Source organism: Biomphalaria glabrata, chromosome 8 (genome assembly GCF_947242115.1).
Source record: "Biomphalaria glabrata chromosome 8, xgBioGlab47.1, whole genome shotgun sequence".
NCBI classification, from domain to species: Eukaryota; Metazoa; Mollusca; class Gastropoda; family Planorbidae; genus Biomphalaria; species Biomphalaria glabrata.
In genome coordinates this window covers 27,488,782-27,514,545 of record NC_074718.1, presented here as the reverse complement: position 1 = coordinate 27,514,545, position 25,764 = coordinate 27,488,782, and the positions used below count along the sequence as shown (strand labels likewise).

At 34.8% G+C, this 25,764-nt stretch overlaps 2 protein-coding genes across 2 annotated transcripts in view; one reads left to right on the top strand and one right to left on the bottom strand.

Annotated features, from left to right (window-relative positions):
* Positions 1-16,675, top strand: part of LOC106064134 (uncharacterized) — a 144,917-nt gene extending 128,242 nt beyond the window's left edge. The window contains exons 4-7 of the mRNA XM_056038904.1: positions 4,344-4,523; positions 6,629-6,898; positions 11,071-11,312; positions 12,332-16,675. Coding sequence (XP_055894879.1) covers positions 4,344-4,523; positions 6,629-6,898; positions 11,071-11,312; positions 12,332-13,755 — 2,116 coding nt within the window. The 3' untranslated portion in view covers positions 13,756-16,675. The remainder of the gene's footprint in view (positions 1-4,343; positions 4,524-6,628; positions 6,899-11,070; positions 11,313-12,331) is intronic.
* A 539-nt stretch (positions 16,676-17,214) lies between these two features.
* Positions 17,215-25,764, bottom strand: part of LOC106064135 (serine-rich adhesin for platelets-like) — a 77,695-nt gene continuing 69,145 nt past the window's right edge. The window contains exons 20-21 of the mRNA XM_056038903.1: positions 25,209-25,395; positions 17,215-24,954 (exon numbers count right to left, since the gene is read on the bottom strand). Coding sequence (XP_055894878.1) covers positions 24,848-24,954; positions 25,209-25,395 — 294 coding nt within the window. The 3' untranslated portion in view covers positions 17,215-24,847. The remainder of the gene's footprint in view (positions 24,955-25,208; positions 25,396-25,764) is intronic.

Genomic DNA, 25,764 nt, shown 5'->3' with positions numbered 1-25,764 from the left:
GTTTTATTATCCAATGAAATCCAACAACCATTTAGTAAACATTTTCGCCAGGTTTGGGAGTAGATCTAAGTCTTTGGCCTCCGTTAGAAGAGAAACATAGAAGAGGTGGTGTCCAGGAGTGAAAGAAAGAAAGATTATATAAGAAAGTGAAAGAAAGAATGAGACTTAGAGGAAGTGTCTTTGGCCCAGATCAATGCACGCGCCTGTCTCTAAAGAAAAAAATATGTAGGCCAGAGAGTAACCTCATTTCTCATCTTGACCCAATTCCTTGGCATCACCTGTTGGCGTAGTGAAAGTTTTGACTCTAAGCCTCCTTGCTCACCATTTCCGCCACTGGTACTGTACCTTTTGACTTGAAGTCTATAGAAAAAAAAATAGATGGTTCAAGCGGCACGCTACAAACTCGTCCCCCTCCCCCCATCCTCCCTCCACCATCACCTAGACCTATCTAGTACCTGGTGATATCGATTTCTGACATTTCATTCCTAAATGATAAACAATGCTTCAGTCTTTTGCCTTTCTAAAAGTGTCTGATAGAGATTTTAACATTATTTTTATAATGCTTTCTTTCTTTCTTAACCCACCTTCTCTCTTTCTTTCTCTCTCTTCCTCTTTCTTTCCCTGTTCCTCTCTTTCTCTTCCTCACTCTATCACTCTTCCTTTTTACTCTCTTCCTTTCTCTCTCTCTCTCTCTCTCCATTTCTCTCTATCTCGCTTCCCTCTCTTCCTCTTTCACTCTTCCTCTCTCACTCTCTCTCTCTCGTCTGTCATTTGAAGTGTGTTTTGTTGCTAGAGTTCATACCTTCAAACCACGCTTGCTTGAAATTACACTAAAGATAGCCTGAGAACAGATTTCCTGTTCAGTTATAGACACATAGCTCAATGCAGACACTATACAATTCTGCTGGACTTGGGACCTATATTTGTTATTGTTTCCTAACACTTGTGGCACGGCGCTATAGGTGGTCAGACTCTTGCACGTAGCTCCGTCACACAAATAAATCATTTGACTCCAGACCTTTTTTTTTCTCACTCTTCAAACGTCTACTCCTTCCTCTTCCCTCCTCAACTGGTCCCCATCCTCCTCACTCAGTCATCACATACAAACCTACATTCACGCTACATCCACACACACACACAATCACATTGTACTTATGCATGCCAGATGTGGAGGGGTCTCGAGGAGAACCCCCGGGGAAGAGGGGTGGGACACACATGATTAAGATTTGATTGTAGCGTTTTTGTAAAAAAAAAAAAAAAATTGCTTCACCCTTTGAACCTTTTTTGTTTTCAAGCATTACAAACTGTTGACTACGGAGAGAGTGGCAGATAAGATTTCACTTGGTTGGCATTTTTCACCATTTCCAATGAAGGTTTAGGCTTTAGGCTTGCCCCACTTCATGTAACTGTACTCATTTTTTTTCTGGCCTTTAAATCCGTAAACAATGTCCACTGTCTAGTTAGCTTCCACTTCGGGCTTTCGTGGTGTTTCCAGAGGCCAAGGCCAAGTGGTCAAACCCGTTTTGTTTCAGGAGAGCTGATAATACTGGGATGACCGCTTCAATATCACAATTGAATGTCCGTCTAAATACCTAGTTTGTATTGTTATTTATTTTATTTTTTATTTTAATTTTAAATTTTGATTGGAAGTCTGGACTTCACCCAGTTCAAAAGTGTTCCAGGACAGTATACTTGAAGGATCGTTGTACTGTGCACACAGCATCCTTGCTAGCCGCTGATCTAGAAACTAAAAAAAAAATATGCTGTGGTTACATCTAAGCTCGTATATTGACTCTCCCTGAATCTCTGATTTCGCTGGGACAGGAAGTAACTTTTCTTTTTATCCCTCAGCCAATCATAAGGCTGGATTGATAGAACAGGGTCCAGAAATCTCGACTAAAATTGCCTGTGTTTTTAAGGATTCGATTTATAGAATCCATGATTATACACACACACACGCACGCGCGCGCACACACACACACACACACACACACATACATATATATATATATATATATATATATATATATATACATGGGCGTTGCCAGGATTTTTTTTCGGAGGGGGTTTGGGGGGATTCCCCCGCCCCGCGGAAAAATATATATATATGTGTGTATGGGTGTACATAATTAATCTTTATTACGTTCTGACCCTTTCGGAAGACGTTTATTGTGCCCTAGAATAGGTTCTTCCTGGAATTAGTTTAAAACTTGTAGACTTCCCGACCATGCTAGCAAGTTTTTTTTTTCTGGTATTGAAAGCCAACAAAATGCATATTCTGAGGTATCTACAGTGCATAATCTTGCTATTAAAAAGTTTTATTTCAAAAACCTAATGTGCTATTCTTACTGGCTGAGACGGAGAAGGTAGAAGGATTTGTTTTTTAAATCTCAAAACCCCATGTTAGGGGGTTTTAAATTCCATTCCCCTGGTAGAGGGTTTTTAACTCAAAACCCCCTCGGCTGTGCTGTGGTAAGTGATGATTTAGTATTAAACAAAATGAAAGCAAAAATCAGTCACTTAATTCCGTCCGTCCCCCCCCCCCCTGATTTCATTTCGGGGGGGTGGGGGAGGGTTGAACCCCAAAAACCCCCCTTGGCTACGCCCATATATATATATATATATATATATATATATATATATATACTAGACATATGTTACCCGCGACCCGCGGGTCTTTATTTGCGCATTACTGTCGATATGGTCACTGAGAGTGTTTTGTAAACAATTAAACGAAATAATAATGTAATAAGTAAAGCGAATGTGTCAATGTAAAAATAGTGTGAATGAAGCTATCAAATCAAAATAGCTAATAGGCTTCAATCCATTTTTTAAAATTAAAACATTTGCTTTTGAATAATCTAGTGGATTGGATTTAGATGTATGTTAAACGTAGCTAATGATCCTTTCACGTTATTTCTCTTTCGCTACGAAAATAAAATTAGTTTTGCGAAAATGGTTTACCCGAAGTCGATACATTCTTATCTATTAAAAACGAAAAGAGCGATAGCTTTGTTAAATAAATGGGATTATAAAGTGAACAATTAAACGAAATAATTTTTAGTACGCGATTCATGAATGAATATAGATCTAGGCCTATCTCAACTCGGCTTCGCAGCTTTCGTAAGCGAATGTAGCTTTAGAAAACCAAATTTGAATGTTTATTTGATCAAAATATGAAATGAATGGACTTTAATTAATATATTTATGTGTTAAAGTATAAAACTATCTGTGCGAAGAGAAGTTTTATCATCTTAGAGTTGGATTAGAGTTTTAGATCTAGGGATGGGATTATAAAGTAAACAATTAAACGAAATAATTTTTAGTACGCGATTCATGAATGAATATAGATCTAGGCCTATCTCAACTCGGCTTCGCAGCTTTCGTAAGCGAATGTAGCTTTAGAAAACCAAATTTGAATGTTTATTTGATCAAAATATGAAATGAATGGACTTTAATTAATATATTTATGTGTTAAAGTATAAAACTATCTGTGCGAAGAGAAGTTTTATCATCTTAGAGTTGAATTAGAGTTTTAGATCTAGGGATGGGATTATAAAGTAAACAATTAAACGAATTAATTTTTAGTACGCGATTCATTACGGTATTGTCTAATGAAAGAATGTTCGTCAGGAAATCTATAGTCACAGATATAAGGAACTAATTTATGTAAAAAATGCTTTTGAAACACAAAATTGAAGGTTAATTTTATTATATAATGAAATCAATGGATCTTCTTTTGTATTTTCATGTGTCAAAGTAAAAAACTATCTGCGCAAAGTGTATTTCTTAAAATTAGATCTAGGTCTAAATCCTTTCTATCTTTTCTCATGTCAACATTGTAGACATGGCCTGGATCCATAAAATACTATAGCTGTAATAGAGTCGGACAACTTTTTTTTTTTTTTTGAGGGTCTTAAGTTTGTTTTAGGGCTACAATACATACACTACGGTCTAAGTTGGTACCCAAGGAACATTCCTGCCTAGTTTTATCAAGATTGGTCAAGCGGTTTTGATGTCTATAAGTAACATACATCCATCCATCCATACATACATACATACATACATACACCTCACATTCTACTTTATAATATAGATAATGTGTGAACTACATAGATCTAGTGTGAACTATATAGATCTAGTGTGAACTACATAGATCTAGTGTGAACTACATAGATCTAGTGTGAACTACATAGATCTAGTGTGAACTACATAGATCTAATGTGAACTACATAGATCTAGTGTGAACTACATAGATCTAGTGTGAACTACATAGATCTAGTGTGAACTACATAGATTTAGTGTAAATGTTTAAGTAATTAACTTTCTTTGTTCATTCCCAGGATGACTTGGAACAGTACGTTGAGGGACATTGTTCTCCATCATCTAGACATCCAGGTGCCCTCTCCTTGGGGCGACATGACTCTCAGGGAAATGCTGATCTATCCATCCGGGTCCAGTGCCGCTGACCTGAGCAGTATGGCCGGCTTACATGAAGACGTTGAACGAGAGGAGATCATCAAGTAAGGAACGAGGCCTTTGTTCTGTGTCTGCATTGAAATGTGTGTCTGCATCAATATCTGTCTCCATGAATAGGTGTCTGAATCATGTCTGAATGTGTCTCCATGAATATGTGTCTCCATAAATTTGTGTCTCATTCAATTTTTTTCCCGTGAATATGTGTTGTCATAAATATGTGTCGCCATGAGTGTGTGTCTTCATGAATATGTCTCTTCATGAATATGTGTCTTCATGAATATGTCTCTTCATGAATATGTATCTTCATGAATGTGTCTCCATGAATATGTGTCTTCGTGAATCTGTGTCTCCATGAATATGTGTCTCATTGAATTTGTTTCCCCGTGAATATGTGTCTTCATGAATATGTGTCTCATTGAATTTGTTTCCCCGTGAATATGTGTCTTCATGAATTTGTGTTTCCATGAATGCGTGTCTCCATGAATGTGTGTCTTCATGAATATGAGTCTCATTGAATTAGTTTCTTCATGAATGTGTAATTGCAAGAATGTGTCTTCATGAATGTGTGTCTGCAAGAATGTGTCTTCATGAATGTGTGTCTGCAAGAATGTGTCTTCATGAATATATGTCTTCGTGAATATGTGTCTCCATAAATATATATGTCTCCATGAATATGTGTCTCATTGAATTAGTTTCTTCATGAATGTGTGATTGCAAGAATGTGTCTTCATGAATGTGTGTCTGCATGACTGTAAAGGCGAAGGTAGTTTTTGTGTTTTGTTTTTTTTGCAATGATAAAATATATGTTGTATTTGCATTGTAGTTTTAAATGAATGACAATGATCCAATCGATATCATTTCATGTATTTAAAACCACATTAAATTATTGCATACAGAGACGTGGTTCTATGTACTAACCAGGGACTATTATACCTACTCTTTTCGCGAGAGGCGTCTTGAAACAATTTAATTCCAAACTATCTTGATGAGTTACCAAAGATCAAGGCATTACACTCTCTACTTCCTTGAATGTCTCTCACACTTCAGTATCACCATCTGACAAGCAGACAGCGTAGAGCTGAGTTTCTTGCCAGTTAGTTATCACTAAATATTGAACTCTAAGGAAATCGATTATGTTTGGTTTTTTCCTAAGTTACTTTATCTGTTATTTTAAAAGAAAGCTTTTTGTTGATATTTGACAATTTTTGTTGATCGTTGAATGGTATTTATTGATCTTTCATGATCCCTTAAATACAGGAATAGTTTCGTTCATCACTGATGAACTTTAATGATCTTTGATGATCTTTGTTAATTTTTTTTTACTATTTTGAGATTTGATGACTTTGACGATCTGCCATGATCTTTGATAATCTTTATTGATATGATATTTTTGTTTACGTTAAATGATCATTATGATCTTTATTCATTTTGATGCATTTAAAAAAATCTATAATGATATTAAGTAATCTTTGATCTTTGATTTTAAAAAATCGGGCGTAGCGAGTTGGTAAATGTTTTCCTTTGAAACTACCTGCCCGTTAATGATCTCCCCTAGGAATAGCTCTCCGGAAACTGACTTTTTAAAAAAAAAGCTAATTAGACAATTATGTCGAGTTTGACCTCAATGTTTAGTTCTCGTCCGAAAAAAAAACATGCTGATTTTGCAAAATGTGGACCTTGTAATAAAGTGTTTTATTCTAAGGCATTCCCTGAAGTCTTGCAGAACTTTTTAGACTAGGACATCTATAAATGTCTAAAATTTCCGTGAGAGGCGAATGTTGATATGTGTGTTTGTTGTGTCCTTTTATTGGCTAACTTTTCTACACTCATGCTCTTTTCAAATATGTTTCGTTTCTTTTTGTGTTTCAATCGAAGACGTGGTTCTTGTAAATATCCAACACGTAGCCTTGTTTGTTATTAATATCTAACAGCTTACTTTTAATTCTATGTAACACGTGTTTTTTTATTTATTTTAGCATGTGACTTTTATTTATATTTAATACGTAGCTTTTATTTATATCTAACACGTGACTTCTATTTATATCTAACACCTATTTTTTTATTTATTTAACGGGTAACTTTTATTTATATCTAACACGTGACTTCTATTTATATTTAACACGTGACATGTTGCGTCATCTTTTTGCAGACGATTACGTTTCCTTCCGCAAGACGACAACTTCCGCATGTCTAACCACTTCAGCAACATCATGTACACTGTAGCTGGGCATGTGGCCGAGAGGTTGTCCCAGATGACCTGGTCAGAGCTAATCAAGGTTCGAGTCTTCGACAAGCAGAGCATGAACGCCCCCTCCTTCACGCCAGAGGGCATGGACCTCCCGGACGCTGCCCTACCCTACAGATATCACGCCACTGGGCAGCCGGACAACTTTCACGTGCAAAACAAGACTTTATTTAAGTGAGTTTAATAAAAGGGTTTAAATATGTCCGCCTATGTTTTACACAGTGTAAAAAACAAAAAAAAAAAAAGAGAAAAGCTTAAAGTTTTCCCTTTTCATACCTTGCGATCTATGGGGCAAGGTCATCTGTTTCTACGGCCAACGGTTAACGCGCAGGGTGTCATGTGGCCAGCACAACGACCAACCACCTTTACTTTCCCCAACTTAAGTCAGATACCCATTAGAGTTGGGTGGACTCTGGGACACCTAAAAAAATCCCTGAGATTCGAACCCAGGATCCTAGGAATAACTTTAAGATCTGAGCCATCAATCTGAATTATTACCCATTGAAACGTTTACCGCTGGGTTTGACTTATAGATTTTCAAATTCAGAGTAATTTGCTCTTTGTTGACATTTGGATCTTTATGATCCGGGTTACATTTTTTTAAAGCAATAAGATACAGTGGAAGCAGAGGCGGCCCCGCGAGTGGGGCAACCGCCACAGGCTTCGCGATCAAGAGAATCTTTTGTCACCGTCAGCGCATAATACGTTGCCCTGATATGACACTCTGCCAGGGCCCCACTGCTAAGTAGAGAAGTAATAGAAACAAAGAAAAGAAAGCGATATGTGGGGGCGATAGAATGTAAGAACATGAATGAATAAGTTTGGGAGACATTTCGAACTAGACAAACTGAACATTAAGAAGTACGTTATTTTCAAAGATCTTTTTTTTTTTTGCCAGCTAAATAATAAAAAAAACAAGCAAAATATAGAAATACTTAAATGAAAATAATTATTATCTAGTTGAAGAACTCCACATTTATGACTATATTTCTCGAAATTGTATCATTTATTTCCCTTTTTTTAATAAAAAGTTTTTTACGTGATCTGTGAATTGGTGTGGGGAAAATATCGTGTTCAAAGTTCTTACCAGAATAACAGAGAGTGAGTCAATATTTATAGCTTTGTAATTACTTTGTACTACAAGCTGAAGAGCTTTTAGAAATTTGATTCGCAGTGCTACAAAATGCATAAAAGTTTTTACAGGCTTTTTAAAACACTTCGCTTATCAATACATCCGTATTCTGTTCCACTGGATATACCGAAAAAAATGCTAGCTAATTATAGCATTGCCTTTTTATGAAAAGCAGTGGCTAGATGGGGGAGAATTTGAAAATCCCCTCCGGCCCCCACTTGAGGGGGGCTCCATATGAGTATTTAAAAAAAATTTACATTAAATTTTAAATATTTCGCAAAATGCAGGGGTCGAGCTCCCTCGGGCCCCCAATTGATGGCAAATTCCTAGCAACGCCACTGATGAAAAGCCAACTAGATCTAGTTCTTACTACCGATTATAAACACAATCGAATCTGTCATGAAATGATCATATAATAATCAGTTTTGTATGTGTAGTCATGTGACAAATGATTGGAGACGATCAAAACAACATTTTGATAATGTTACATTTCCTTGGACAATTAGTTTCAATATTTCAAAATTGTGTATTTTGGTGAGTTCAATGTTTTGAGAAAGAAAAACTTGCATTTTAAAAGAAAACATTTTATTTCTTAAGTACATTGTCGTTTTTTCGTTGTTTAAAAATGCTTTTTATGCTTTGAGTGTATCCAAATAGAAACTGGAGAGAAACATGTCGGTCCAAACTTTTCAGACAATGCTCAAACAACGTTTGATTGTCAAGTAAATATTTATTCTGGATTCTATCTTAACCTGGCTAAATAAAATGGTGTCAGAAGAAGTTGTCCTATCTTGAAATGTAGTCTAGCGGAGTGATTTATCTGGCATTCCCTATGTTTGTGCTTAAAATGAGGGTGCTCTAGTTTCTCCTCATCTCTCGCTCTCCCTCCCTTCTTCTTCTCTCTCTCTCTCTCTCTCTCTCTCTCTCTCCCTCTCTCTCATTCTTTCTCTCACATCTTTCGCATTTCACGAAAGCAAATTAACACAACAATAACTTTCGAGTTAGATTGATCAATTGTCTTTCAAGTTTTGAATGTTAGATGTTTGTGTGTGTGTGTGTGTTGTTGATGATAAATCTTATCTACAAAATAGTTATCCGCGTCTTTGATTATATTTTATTGATTTAATTGTAGTTTCCCTGTACCAATTGTTGCATAGGTCTTATCACATCAAGATACTTTGCCAGGTTTGAGATCCGGATTACTTGCTCTGCTTGCGCCTTACCTTCATGTTCCTCCCTCGTCTTTAAATTTTAGGGGGAAATATTCATCTCGTGATTCACCTATATCATGTTAGAGTTGTCAGTGGGTTTTTTTTTTCTTGATAGGCTACAAAGTAGGGAACAATTTCCACAAGGTTCCCCATAAATCTGGTCCAATAAGTTTTTTTAAGTTTGCTATGAATAATTTCAAAGAATTTGTCTCTGTATTATGTATATAGATATTTAATTCAAATTATATATAACTTTACTTCTTCAGGCATCTGAAAATTATAAGAAGCACTAAAATTTATCTGCATTTCTAAAGATATGAATAACTCAAATAGCTGTATCCTTATCTAGTCTAGATCCGGTTCTGTTGAAATGCATCTGCCAATGTCGCCAACCACTGGTAAACCCATCGCTGCATAATGCACCAGTTCAGTTGATTATTTTCATATATTAGCTGTTAGTCATACTCAGGTTAGGCATAGGTCAACAAATATATTGCCCAACCCCCAGCATTCAAGCTTACTCAATCTTCCACTTCGCAGTATAGATATCGTGAGCCAAAATGTTTACTTGCAATGTTTAAAACATATTAGTTTACAAGGTGTTTTTATAGCATTCGTGGTAAACATCTTGTTTGTGCGCGCGCGTGTGTGGGGAGAAGGAGCTATGGTGGTAGCTTAAAAATCACGCCCTTGAGTGAGTGTCTAGACTGCATCGATCAGGAAGGTGCGGGGGAAGAGAGTTAAGTGAGTAGGCTACGCTATAAGATAAGACTTTTTTTACAGGCAGGTCCTCTCGGATCAAATTCCTTGCAGGAGATATTATATTTGGACACAAATATTCTATTTTGTCAAGCAACTACCTTTAAGGTACATTCTTGTTGGACTTGAAGAGAGAAAAGATGAACGCTTGATTCATGGAACAGATTTTAATGAGAGAACCAATTGATATGAGATCATTCTAAATCCTGTTTAGTAGCCTAATAATGGTAGCCAAACCAATAAAGTATATTTTGATATACATTTTTTATCAAAAGGCAGGCATCATATAATATTAATTTGTTATACCGTTTGAAATAAAATGAAAAGTTCTTTTTTAGGCTGCGCAAACAAACTACCAAACAAAAAATCTGAAATTTATCAAAATATATATGTCTGTAGATAACACTGATAAAATATACGCATAAACATTTTTGGATATACCTGCGAAATAAACTTTTATCCTTTTGGGTATTTCGTAATCTATGACGACACAGGTGTGGAATGTGCATTTCGTATTTATTGGAGAAATCCATTTAAAAAAAGATATTTATGAATTGGATGAACAAGGAAGATACTGCTATAAGTATGTGCCAAGATTTAGTCATTGGGTTATTGTGAAGACACCGAGAGGCTCAATCTCTGAAAGATATAGTAGGCCTACATTTCTGATGAGTTCAGTTATAATTCTACCTTGGTATCATTCATTTGCTAATCAAGTAACCTCAACATGGTAGGCTATTTCTAATTCTAAAGTTAGATATCAACTGTAATCAATCTAGACTCACGTGAGTGTCTATGTTTTGTAAACTAACATACAAGGCACAGAGCAGAATCTGGTCATTGAAACTTGGCTTTTATTATAAAAAATGCCAAACATATGAATAATGAACGCCTTGCCGTGTCGTATGCTCTCTGGTCTGTCATTTCGATGGTCCCAGGTTCGAACCATGCCCGCCGGCATCCCGGTCGCCCGAAAAACAAAACATAACAGCGAAATCGTTTAATAAATATTTATTGATACGTTTACTTTATAGATTAGAAAAGTATATTCTAGTGTTGTTAAGATAAAAAACATTCTAGTTGAGACCATTTTAAAAAAAAGTTTAAAATACAATTTGACACATTTCTTTATCACGTTTATTTAATCACAAAGTACCCTAGAATTTATAATTAAATATTATAGCATAAACAAAGAAACTGTACATGTGAATAATCCATAACAAGCTTCATGTTTCTTTTCCTAGCCTTCGTCCATTCGAGCCAGTTGGCTCTCTCATGGCTGCAGCTGAAGACGTCACGAAATGGATGAGGCACGTCTTGTATAGTGTTAATGCTAAGGGCAGCGACTCAGGAGAGAATCCTCTTATTAAAGACGCCTTTCAATCGTGGGTTACTTCCCCTGCAACTTCAAGCGAGAACAGCATTGGTAGTGATCTAGATAAACCAACTGGCTATGGAATGGGATGGTATATCTCCACATACAGAGGTAATAATGGCGGCACATAAGTTTGAAAAACGCAAACAGTTTTTAAGAGCTTATCGTCTTTAAATCAAAATTTAAATATTACCAAAATTAAATGTTGATTTAGTGAGTTCTTGCTTTACTCACTTGAGTTCCTTAATAGAACATCACAGGCTGACAGCATTTTCTTTGTGAGTGAATGTGTTGTAATAGTTTACAATGTACCTTCAATTTTTCATGACTCAAACAATCCACCACAAAAGATTTTTATTAATCCTATATCGTAGCTCAAACCTTCCAGGAATAATGTCAAGCTTAGCTACAATACAACCATGCTGAATGGCCTACAATATGATTATGCAGTGATCTCATGAGTAATTTTTTTATTACACAGTTAAGCTTTAAAGTAGAATACAGTTGTACTTAAATATGTTGGTATTTTCAGACAGAAGTGGCTCATTAGCCTTGGAGAATAAAAACTCTAAATCCAAACCTCAGCTGCTTTGATGCTATACCAGGCTTGTTCCAAAGGCTGTACCCAAGCTTGTAATAGGTTTCAGGAGTCAACCCCAAGAAAAAATCAGGAGCCAATAATCTTTAAATTGCTTGCAGCAAACAGTGTCACACTCTGGCAAAACTTGTGATGCCGCTGATCCTAAACTGTAATGGATACCTGCAATTTCTTTTGGACACATCCGCTACACTGATGGAGGGTGAACTGATGTTTCAGCTTTATCTAAATCCCAGGCTTTTATTTCTTTGAGATGAACCAGAATTGATGGAAGCCAACAATGTTGTTATTTTATTGTCATAAAACGTCTGTCATTTATAAGATAAAGGAATCAATTATCTTTTATCTTATTGTAGGCCTATGTCTCCTATCAGTTTAACTAATTCTACTCCAACATGCCAACAAAAAGGTTTAAAATGTGAGATAAATTTATTTAGCTTACATAGGCCTACTTAAATTCATTTACAATTTTAAATTGCTGATGGTAAAAAAAAAATGTCTTTTGTTTATGTTTTTATTTTTGTTTCAATAGATTTAACAAGCTACAAGTTCAAAGGAAGTCTGTATGCTTACTCAGCACAAATATGGCTTTTTCCTGAAGTCCAAACTGGCATTTATGTTGCTGTCAATGGGCCAGGAGGTGACAACGTAACCCAAGCCATTGATGGAATCATGTACCACATCTCTGACACAGTGCTCAGAAAAACAACCTGGGTGACCAAAGATATGCTCTGCTGTTGCCAAAGTTCCTATGAGCAGCATGAAGGACTCCATAGTGATCTTGCTGGAGATGAAAGGCCTCCGATGGAATCTCGACTCATCCATTATTTGGCCCCTTTGCAGGTATACACTGGCATCTATGGGAATGGCATTGTTGGTGATTTAGTTGTTGAGTCTAATGATGCCAATGTGCTAGAAATGAAATTAGGAAGAAATCTTGTTGGGCATCTTATGCCAGACGGCCTTCCTACACGTATGAAATTTCTTGCTACAGGCCTATTGGCCAGCACTACAGAATGGTCTACCAATAAGACTGTTGAATTTTTCAAGCATCAGCAGATAGAATCTGTATCTGGAAATGATCCTTTTCAGGCTGTGAAGGTCTTTGTTAATGACCTGTTAGTTTATGAATTCCACCGAGAAAAATCCTTCAAGTCTCTCCTGCTTATTGCAGAAGAAGCAGATAAGCAACTGATCCATGAACATGCTTCATATTTGACAACTGAAAAAGTTGTAACTGAAAGCCATCACATCACTGATCAAAGCACAGAGCTCAGTCACCTCAACTCAGGGGAAGATAATCATGATGAATATGATGCCGGTCACCAGGATTCAGTTGAACGTCAAGGTAATGATAGCATTGTTCCTAATCACATGGAAACCCCTAACCATGGCACCACTGAAACCACTGACCACAGCGCCAGTGAAACAGATGACCAAAGTAATGTAAAAGATAGTCATGAAGATTTTCCAGAAGGTGATCATCAGGATCATTTAGAAACTGGACATCCCAGGAACAATACTTCTAATGAGCATGACCACCTCCCAGAGCACAATGAACATTTAAACCATGAATCTCACATTCAGGTGGAACCCAAGCAGACAAGAGATCCACTTAATGAAAATCTCAATGAAATAGATGACCAAACAACAGACAATGATGAAAGTTTAGAAACTAAACATAAAAACATTGACAACAGCATGGGGGGCAAATACAGGCCCAACAAGGGCGACTCACATGACAATGATATCGCAGATCATCAGAGCCATGAGCCAGTCAGCAGTGAGACAGAGCCTGACTTTGATGATCAGCAAAAGAAAGATGCAGAAATGCAGCGCAGGATAAAAGAAGATAAACGAAAAGTAAATGACAGGAACATGTCCACGCGATGGCAACCTTCTGGTTGTTTAACAATAGTAGCTTTACTCTTTAGCCTTGTCTTGTTAGGACATTGAAACTATTGAATAGGAATTAAGATCTTTTACCTCATTTAAATTGACAGCTTCTCTAATTGATCAATCAAATGTTTACAATTTACTATTGTATATTACAATAAGTACTCTCATCATCGGAATTCTGCCCATTTGCAATTAAAAGCTATTGCGTCTGCAAAAAAAAAAAAAGTAATATAAATTGAAGTTTACATAATTTGTATACAACAAAAAATGTTAATATTAAAAATGTGTAAACAGTGTTATTTGTAGTTTTATTGTAGCCTTATGATTTAGCATCATTGATTTTATAATACATTTAATTATAAAAAAAAAATTATTTAAAAGAATCAAAATGTTATTTATTAGATTATCAATTTTACAAATACAGTGCTAATTCTTTATAAATAATTGAATATTTTGCTAGTGCTAGTTTTTTCTTAGTTTGAAAGTCATATTGCTTAAGGTCTACATACTGATAATTTTTTATTTTTAGAGTTTTTGTATATTTTGAAATAGGACATGCGTAGGATGTCATTGATTTTTTTTCTTTAAGTAACAGCTGTATTTTATAAGATAAGATGAATGTTAATTTCATTACACTGGTGTCTTTAGCTGGGTGGACAATGTATACATTCAAAATATAATTATACTGTCAATAATATGAAAGTATATAATATTAACGTATATAATATTAACAGGTCTAGTCTTAGGCTACAGGTCTAGTCTTAGGCTACAGGTCTAGTCTTAGGCTACAGGTCTAGTCAGTAGGCAGTTGGCCATTAGTACTTTGTAGCCAGCTTAATCTTCTAAATAAAATTACATAAATGATTAAATCAATAAAATCAAAGATGCCTTGACTACAAAGGTTTATGTTCATCTGCTGCTAAAAGTCTGCCTTGATCAATGAAGCTGTGTCATTCTGGTGATTAGGCTCAGTAAACAGTTTAGTGAATATGTACATTGTTTATTGAATGAATTTTAAACATTCTTGTATGCTATTTATTATATCTATTTATACATTTGCAAATAAAATCTGTTTTTTCTTTTTGTAAATATGATAAAGTTTGTGTGTCCATGCTAATTTATTTATTCTAAACTTTTTTTTATTTATTATGTACGGTAATTAAATTGGATTTGAATTGAAATTTTCAAATTCCATTTATTGAAATGTACAACTTTTTTTTAACTATAAAATTCAACATATACTTTATATTGCTCTTTAGCTTTTTTACTGAGGAATCTAAAAGTCTAGATGCAAATAGCATTATTCATTCTTAAATTTATTAGAGGCCTGGGATCAAGTAGTGGCAGAAACAAATACAAAATCATGTTTATCCAAAATTTATTGTACCCCTAAAAATTCACCATTCACCAATCGTAAACAGACAACATTTAGCCATATTGATAAAACAATTTTAAAAACTTATCACGTGACAGCCTTTATAGATTGCGTAATTTGTATAGAAGAGATAGAGAATCACGTGGCTAAATGCTGTTTGTTTATGATTGGTGAATGAGTTAATTATGTGAAATATCATAATGATAACAAACAGAAGTTAAAATATTTTTCTTAATATCTAAATATAGACATATTTAAAAATAAAAATATAGTTTTGTTAGAAGCAATGAAGTTTTCAAATTGTTATATAGGGCCTATAACTACTGGATTTGTAGTCATTCAACTATGTGTTCTTATTGACACCATGGGTTGGGGTAGGTGTGGAGGAGTACATGAGTTTTTACATGTACAATTTGGCTTTTCTACATTTCAACTTTAGGCTTGTAGTAATTCCTATTTTTAGAGTATTGTATGCTTCCCTTCCCCTCTTGCCCCTTACTGTGCTACTATCTTTTAAAAAAAATGTTGCTGTTGTTGTTTTTGTATTTGTCTTTTTTTTTTTATGTTACTTTAAATTTACTTTAATTTTAAAAAAGTAAAAGTCCCCCCTTTCAGACCATGGGGTCTATAATTTACTTTGTCCAAAAACAATTGTCTATTGTTTTCATTCATTGCCTTTGTATAGAAATTCTAGACCTATTTGTTGTTTAGTTTGCTTTTGATTTGACAATGTGTTGCATTCCTTATTGAAAAATCTATGTTTACTGGTATGATGCAAAAAAAATATATATATACACATATTGATGTGGTTATTTTTTTTTTTAAATTTAATGCTGTTTAGTAGACTGGACACATTATGAAGCCTTGTCTTCCTCTCTAACTTTAAATATACATATGTTTGCCACCTAACTTATACTGAATTTTTTTATTCATAGACTGAAAAGTTTACCTAATGTACCGGTATTGAATTTCATCTTTATTCTTTTGTTGTAGCCATTTTTTGTGTGTACATAGTAGGCTATGATTAATTTGTTAAAAAGCTTTTAATTTTGCATAACAAAGTAAAGAGGTATCTATCAATGTAGATTTCAATCAGATGTTGTTACATTGGAAGCCTCATTTTCTTTGTAAACAAAGATAGCTGTTGGATACTATCTTCATTGTTAAAAGCTGATTACATTTGTTGCCTGCATTGGCAGGGCATATTTGGATTAGTTTGGAGAAACTTTGATCTTCTTCATGTGACCTTATGACTATATCATAGGGAGAATAGGATCTACTAATCAAAATAGAATCTTGGAAGTAATATTTTAAGGGTACTTGAGAAGTATGAACTGTAGTTTTTTAAAATTACTAATCTATTTAATGTAAAAAAAATAATAATAATAAGATAGGTGCAATGGGAGTGATTTATTGAACTCATTTAGGAAAAATTATTTTTTTGTTCTTATAGATCTATAATCTGATATTGTGGTTTTAAAAAAAAATTGCTTGAAATGCTTACAATAGTCAATAGCAGAATATGTGAAAGTTGAGTAAAACGGAGTTTCCAAAAAATGTAAATTTCCATTTTAAAAAAATAAATTTATTTCAAACTATTGATACTGTTTTATTATTCCTCATATTAAAGTTGCTTTAAAAAATTATTTTTGTTTTTTAATTTTTTAGCTGAAAATATTTATTTAACTAAATAAAATCTATATTTAAACAAATTGAGATACTTTTTCACAAATTTATTGTGTTTAAATTAATGTAAAGTTCCCCTTTCAGACCTTGTGGTCTATAAGGCAGATGATGTAAAGGTCATCTGTTTATGTGGCCTATGGTTAACAAGGGTTCATGACCATTGGCCTTTACTTTTCCCCAACTAATGTCCGGTAGCCATTAAGAGCTGGGTGGACTCCGAGGCACACAATGATCCCAAAATTAAAAATCCCAGTCTTCACCAGGATTTGAACCAGGGACCCTCAGTTTGAAAGTCAAGTGCTTTACAGCTCAGCCACCAAACCTCCTGTGTTTAAAATGGTTTTAATTATATCAGCTTTTACTCAAAAACTCATGAAAAACAGATATCCTGATAGTATCAGGTTATTATAAAAAAAAAAGCAATATAAAAGATAAACAAAACAAGAACTATGAAGTCAAATGTTTAGAATCACTTTATTTTTGTATTTCTCAGTTTCATTTTGTCTTTCCTAAAGATTCTCCATCATCCAAACAAAAATGATCATTATTATCATAGACAATATCAATTCATTGGCATATTGACACCAGACTGTATGCAAGTAATGGGAGGTGGGGTGTGGGAGAGAGGCAATCACATACACCACAGATCTGTAAGACTTAACCTTGACCCTGATGGTCGGGGACATTGGATTGAGAGTACTCAATCTATCATTAGATCAACACAACTAGAAATGTCCAATGAAAGCTACACACCACCTCTCTCCACTACCCCTGCACACAAATGAACAAAAACATTTTCAGTTTGAAATAATAGAATTATATACAACCACAAGACACAAGAGCAGAAAAAAAAATATATTATATACATTATATAATTGTATTGTTTACTAATGATACAGTTATTATATTAACATAAAATCTCAAAAAAACAAACAAATGAAGCAAATAAAGGGAGAAGAAAAAAAAAAGGCGTTGCCAAGTCAACCCAAACCAAAGTTCACATGGCACAGAACATTTGCAATGGTTGTAGTATTTGCACACTAGATGCATTGAACAATGAGGACATCTTCATGATTGATGGTTAGAGAAATGGAAGGGAGGGGGTGATGGTTGTACAAAAGTTGGGGATGGAATCAGAATAATTAGTCTAAATTGCTCACTAAATGTTCTCTCACAAAGCATTGACCAGGGCATGGGATGAAAAAAAAAATTTGGCAAGAAGTTAAAAAAAAATGTATAGGTTATTGAGTGGAAGAAATTTATTTATTATAAAAAAAGAGGAACAGAAAAAAAAGTACCAAAAAAAAAAATTAAAATGATTTTTTTACACAATAAAATTCCTCAATTAACCCCAAGCTTGTAGAATAAACATATCAGCAGCTTAAAGATGTTACGAGCAAACTCAATAAAATAACAGAAGGATTACACAACAAATGTGGATGCATCAATAAATAAATAAAATACAACCTACGAATAACAGAACAAACTAAAATGGAGAGGGATGGCTGAGTAAGAGTTTCATCAAAATACCATAAGCAAAGTCTGGTCAAGAGCAACCTAAAACATAAACAAAAACAGTTCATTTGCATATTAGAATTACAGCTCAAAGATAACCATGACAACTTTTGCATCTGAAACAAAAAAAATGAAACCAATGGACAAGTCTGTTTGCTTTAAGAAATAGATTATGCCAAAATTATTTTTCCATGAAAACAAAACAATTAAAAACATGAACATGAGTGTAACATCAAGTCCCTGATGGAGTGAGACATACACACATTCAACCACCAATGCAACATTCACACAAAATGTTTTCAACACTAACAACTGAATCAACACAGGTACTCTCCCTTCTAGCTAACAGTGTAATCATAATTTAAAAAAAAAAAAAAAAGACTAGTTCAAATAATGACTAGCCCAGTGGGTTGACATTGAACTCCAGATTGACATTCAGTTCCAGGTTGACTATTCAGTAACCAGCAGTTATAATCTAGTCTTCAAAGGCTCAGGCTACAACTCCCTATGGGACAAGCTACTTATTGCTCAAGAGAAACATCCAAGTCAAACTTGATTGCTACATCAGATCTTCTCAACCCTTCAGCTACTAAAACAACAGTCACAGCCTTGGGGTAGCTGATGTCACACTGAATGGATTAAAACAGTAATACAACTCTCTCTACATCTTTCTCTCTCCAGAGAAGAAAAACAATCAAAGCTCTAAAAGAATGTTAAGTACTTTGGCTAGACTACTAGTGGTCAGTGAAGGAGATACAAGACAAGGTCAGAACACAGTCAAGTTTGTTAAGGGAATCATAAAAAAAAAGAACAGAAACTACGGCACCAGCTCTTTTATCACACTAGCAGCAGCAAATTACTGAGAGAAGAATGGAATGGGTTGTCAATGGCTAGAGTCAAACCATCAGTGGCAAATGCAACATTCAACAATCCAAGTATCAAGACAACCATAGCAACAGCTCAAAGATTCCTATTTGTCATACATTAAAAAGTTAGATACTTGGGCTATAGCTTTTAAAAGTCTAATTCCACTAAGTAGTGACTTTAATTTCTGATCAGGAATTTTCATTTTGTCAACGCTGTGTGAGCCTAAAGTCTGTACTTGTCTAGACTACAATGTGTGTCTTGAATTGTGTAAGCAACTTTCTTGAGTTATGACTTAGTTGGCTACTTATGTAAATGGTGACAAATTGAAACAGGAATCTAACATGTACATCATTTTGATCAACTATTCCTCTCTAAGCATAAGATTCAATGAAAAGTTAACATCACAAATTTCTTGTTATTTTATAGGCCTCTCTGTTTGGCAACATATCAATGATGTGACACAGATAATATGAATAATTTTTTTTGGACTATTTACAGCACACAAGACACAAGGCCTAATTCATTTCTTGTTCTTACATTCAACCCCTCTTGATTTAGTTTAAGGCATTAAAATTGTCATTGAATACAGTTTGCAGGTTGAAGGTAAGGATACAAAATAGACTCCACAAGGCCACACATCAAGGTCAGCTTCAACAAGTTCATTAGGGAAAATGTCAGCTTGAAAAAAAGCTGAAACAAAACTTTCACACATCACTGTCATCTTCACCCCCTCCCCTTTTTTTTTCAAACTGTAAATAAAAAGAAGGAAAATATCCACCTTTGCTTAGCTCATGAATTATCAGCTTCTCCTCTCTCCAAGATCTAGACTTGAATAGTAACGTTACACCACTCTATAGATAGCAACCAAAATACTAAGGCAAGGCAGACATGGAAATGGTGGGACAGGAGAATGGCGAGGGGTGTCGGCACTAATGACTAGGAAATGTCTTGCTGACAGATCAAGAACACAAGGTGCTTCTTGTCATAATAAGCAAAGAGTCAAATTTAGAATCTGTTTGGGCTACAGCTTTCTATTTAAAAGAAATTTACAGTAACTAACAATGGAATTCTACAAACAAAAATCAATCAATAATTTTTCAGATACAAAAAGGCTTTCAAAAATTATAATTTTCTTTTAATTGGTAATAATAAGATATGTTAACAACACATTGCTGACTTCACTATTTCCTAATCTGTTTATTCAGTTCATTTTGTTTGATTTGTAACAAGTACAAGACAAATATTTGGTTAGCTAAGAATTTTGTTCTGACACTCTAATGTAGTTGTCAATCATCTCAAGAGATTTCAGGTATCAAGAAGTTACCAAGAACTGGATGACTTGAGGCATGGGTGAAGGTGATGATTCAGACAGAATGTATTGAGGTGTGAGAAGGAATGCAACTACACACCATGATCAAACTGTAGGAATGTTAAGCCAAACTTTGTAAACATGAAAGTTTCTTCACACACAAACAAAATCATATACAACAAAACAAAAAATATTTTGGAAAAACGCATTTGGAAGACCAAAAATAAATGCAGCATATATTCTTCTGAAATGAGCAAATTGACATCAAAGCAATGAGTTCTGAGGACCCAGGGGGAAGGTTTTGAGAAAATACACCAGAACAGATGAACAGCATCCACTTGATTTACTACACAAATGACCAGTACGAAGAAGACAAGTCCTAGAAAGTGAAAGATCTTGTATAGAGTTCACAAACACATCAGAACAAAAAGTTCTTCCTTCCTATCCATTAAAACAAAGATGAGAATCTTTTTTAGAAATTCTGGAATGAAATCAAATGTATAGGAATTTGTTCATGACAAACAAAGAGAAAAAAAAAAAGAATCACTTTTGAGATCAAACATACAAAACCCTGTCAGCAAATGGGTTCCATTCACAGAGCCATCCATACAGTATATATACACACCAGTCTTGTCAAATGAGTCAAGGCCCTGTCAGGTTAAGAAATCATTTTGTCTTTCATCACGGGTTTAAAAAAAAAAGTAAAACAAAAAGGACATGGAACAAGAAAAGACACAAATCTCAATTCTGCTGAGCTGATACTATCACAAATATTAGGAGGGTCAAGCAACACCATCTTAGGTCTTGTGCTTTTGTGTTGCAGGAAGGTCATGACCACATGGAATACTGTATCACCACTGACATGTTCAACACTGACCAACAAAAATGTACGAAGTCATGTTGGTTAAACCACAAACAGAATACATTGAGTCTCTAGTTCTTCTCCAACTAATGTAATGACCATTATTAATAAAATCTCTAGATTCAAACTGACAATGACGATGAAACCTATCTGGACAACAGAGTACTTGAGTCTCTAGTTCTCAAGCTCAACTAACATAATGACCATTGTTAATAGCCTCTCTAGACTCAATTTGACAATGAAGATAAACCTATCTGAATGTCATCTACAAATAAAAACACACCACATTTTAAAAACTGGATAAAGGTTGCCTATCAAGTGTTGCACAACTTTGTCTCTATGACAATGCCATGCTCAACAAAACCCTACATACAAGTTAATACAATTATAACAGCTTTCAATTCAGAATATTTTATCCATTTAATACATAGACACATTTCATTTTTGCAGATTATTTATTAATTTTCTCCTTTTGAAATAAATAACTACAAATTGTTTTAAAACAATATTTTCACTGGCTTCGCTAAATGGTGTCATACTATTCTTGGTTTTATTCTGTGGTTTAACTCATTGTTGCCCTATGTATGCCAGCTAGATGGGGGACCATGCAGAGATCTTTAAGTGATACAAATATTCATTTCAGATGGGAGACTCATCAAAGCATCAACACTATTGTCCAGTTGTAAAAGATGGTCTAGCAGATACTTAGTTCCCTCTACCCTTTCCTTTGTGTATCAAGGCGCTTTGTAGGTATGCAAGCCTGGCACTCATGTACAAGAGATCTATATATATACATTTGTAAATGTTTTGGACAGCTCAGTGTATGGCGCAGAACAAATGCTATTAATACTTGAGAACAATATTTACAAGACTGAAGGAGATACAACCAATAAATAACCTTGACCTACCCCAAGAGACTTAGCACACATACATTGGCAGATTTGGTTTTCAAGTTTCAGCAAGAACTCATCAATAACATTTGTACACATGTCATGTACAGAGAAATATATCAATATATACTAAGTTTTTTGTTTATAAATATCACCAACATTCTTCACAGTGTGTCCACAAGTAGGACATCACTGGCTGAAGTCAAAACATCTTTCATCACATTGGAAATGGCTTGAACAGCTCTCATGCTCACTGATACTGTCTTCATTTTGTGATTGAGATATTTATATATATTTATAGTATGTATATATTTATAGTATTTATAGAGTCCATAGAATATGCAGTCAGATATCACAATTACATTGAAACAGACTTGTGCATGGAGTCAGAGTTCAATGCTGTAGTAGGCCATCTAGGAAAAGCTAATACAATCAACTAATGCTTCCTATTGCCCTATGAACACCTCAGGGGAGATAATTAAATAAAGAAGTGGAAAAAAAAGGCAGATGGCTGCACATCAACATTTGTGTTTTCCTGAGAAAACCTACTGCAATATATTGCCACTGCAGAAAGACATTCACATTAAACCTTCAACTAATCTAGTTTAAAAACAAAAAGAAAAATAATTTTAGAAATGGCCTCCACAGTAATTTAGTTTTGTCTGAATACTTTTAAGTAAAATAGAGCAGACAAGAACTAAACATCCTATACCAAAAACTGAACAATAGATGTGTGAAACATTCCGGACAATACTGAACATTTAAACTGCTACAACACAGTGTCATGTTCGAACTTATTTTTTGTGTAGAGTTTCAATGTGAGTTCAAGCTATGAAGTAACTAGTCAAAGAATGGACAGTGCTAAAAATTACTGATAGATATCTGGCCTTCTAGTGAGCATCATACACTCTCTGTTTTAAGGAAGCTGTCTCAACAACTCAATCCAAAGACAGCACATACACACTAGGTCAACATCAGCTACAAGAATTTATCATTATGTGATCAACTCAAAAAGAGACAATGTTTGAAAAACAAAAAGGGGTGGGGTGGGGGGAAGAGGTCATTTTGAGCACAACTTCATGATTGACATGTACGCCAGTTTTTCTGTTAACACAATGTTATGTCTAGCATTGACTAAATGGTAAACATTATTCCACGGCTGATATGCATCTTTCTAACTGAATGATAGTTGTATCTGTTACTGACGTGAACCTTCAGGCCAGCCTAATTAGGTTGACAAAAAATTAGTGTGTGGGAAAATCCCAACAGTAAAATGTAACAGCCAAAATCAAAAAGCTAATTGCCTTCAAAGTTTAACATGACATCAGTTATATACATTTTATGTACAACAATACAGTATATACCAGATTAGAAAAGCAACTTCTATCTCCATGTTCAGAACAAGTTTGTTCATAATTCTAGAGAAACTAGCACACTTTGTACTGGCAAAGAAAATAAGTTACTTTTTTCCCCCCTTTACTCAGGATTCTATTAAAAGTAGTCTACCCTTGTTTTAGGTATGAGACATATATTAAACCTATAATGTAAGGGTGAAAAAGAACAATTTAAATAAATAAATGTCTAATAGAGTAACTTTCTGAAGTTCAGTATGCTAGCACTAAAAATAAGTGCTGAAACTATGCTGACAGTTTGTACATTAAGTTTACTCATGACAACAGACAAAAAAAAATATCTCATGAGGTAAAACAAAACAAAAAAATCTTTTTGGTTTTTGGATGATGCAACACAAAAAATAGTTATGGTTTGAACTAACATTATAGTCTTATCTGGCATCAGCCACATCTACCCTGCATTGGTACTTAGTAGACAAGTATCTGGCTACAATATTGTAAGCAACAGACTGTCTTTTTTGATAACTTTCTTGAAATCTCAGAATAACAAAAGGGAGGTAGTTCACATCCAGACAATTCAACTTTGTTTAGGTTTGTCCATTCCTTGTTTCTTTCCTCCCCTTCCTGTGCAAACTGTGTAAGGTGTGAGCAAGTTGAACTGAGATCTTGCAACTAGTCCAAGCTTTAGACTCATATAACGAATATCTTTATTTGGTTGATAAGTTTCTACTTTCCATCAGACACACAGAGGTTTATGTTGTTGCTTGTTTTGCTAAGGGTGTCACAGATTGTCAATCTGACAAACTAGGTCAGTAAGTAAAGAGAAAACATTGACCTGTAAACACAGACACACACACACACTGATGCTGCAGGTGAGCAGCAATGTCTTGAGTCTCTCAAACTTCAGCCACTGCACATAATCCAGAGTCTATCTTGTCTAGCACACTTGGAGGCATCAGAACAAAATGATATCAATGAATACAAATAAAATGGTGGAAGTCTGTAATGCACAAATCCATCTTTCTTAAAACTGCTATGCCAAATCATTTATATCTTTTCTGTCACATGAGCATTTATCCCAGTTGAGTTCAGGCATTAATGGGAAGTCTTTTTTTTTATAAAAAAAACAAACAAGAATGAGTAGGGACTTTTGCATTGCCACCAATCATATCGGCTACTTCTAGGCCACACTGAAGATATATCTGATGAAGAGATCTGGTTTCATGCCACTGTCGCTCCACCTCAAAGTAGTTACAAATCTGGAACAAATGACCCGGGAGGACGCTTTGTTTGTCATAAGTAGAGCAATCGTAGAGCATGTTTAATGTAACGTACGATGGTTGGAGGGTCAGAGTGAAATGTGAGTACTCCACAGGCAGCATCCACAGTAGCAAAGAAATCTAAACATCAAGAGAAGACAAACATAGAATTAAACAAAGTCGATTTGGTTTAAGACTTAAATAGGAATTAAGAATGCAGTAACATGTATAGTAAAAATCTAAATGAAATATTAACTGTTTAATTCAACACCAAAAAAAAAAGAAAATAGACTTTGTCAATTTTTTCACTGGTGATACATTATGGGTTCTTAGAATTTGATTATAAGAATAAGCTCCATTTCAAATATTTAATCTCACTAAACATCTGTGCTGACCTTCAAGGCCTTTGGTCTCTGCATCCGCTTGGTCCCACAGCTCTAGTGCCTTGACAATGTGACTAGTTAGAGTAAAATATTTTTGGGTGACTGTGTGGACTCTTTGCTGAACACTGACCATGCCAGGAGAAGGGGAGATCTGGGATGTGCCATTGGCTATCTTTCCTTGTACTAGTTCACAGCTTCCCTGTAACATGCAAAGAACAATATAATTTTACTGTAAGTACATACAATGCACTTTGAACATTATTTGAAATGCTTGTATTCCATTGGTGGGCAACCAAAAGTACCACTAAACTGTGCTGTCCAGTAATTTGTTTTGATCAGCATTCTTGCTCTATTTCTACAATTTTCTTTCCGTACATGAAGGACATTGACTGTCCTACCACTGTCCATGAAGTCAAACTATGAAGTTTGCTGTTGACTTTGTGCCAATAAAGAATGAACTAAATCACAAAGTCAGGATGATGCTAGTCTTTTGAAATATACGAAAAACAGTGGCTAAAAGAAGCATTAAAGAATATCATGACAGCTAGCTGCTGAAAGTAGATGGACT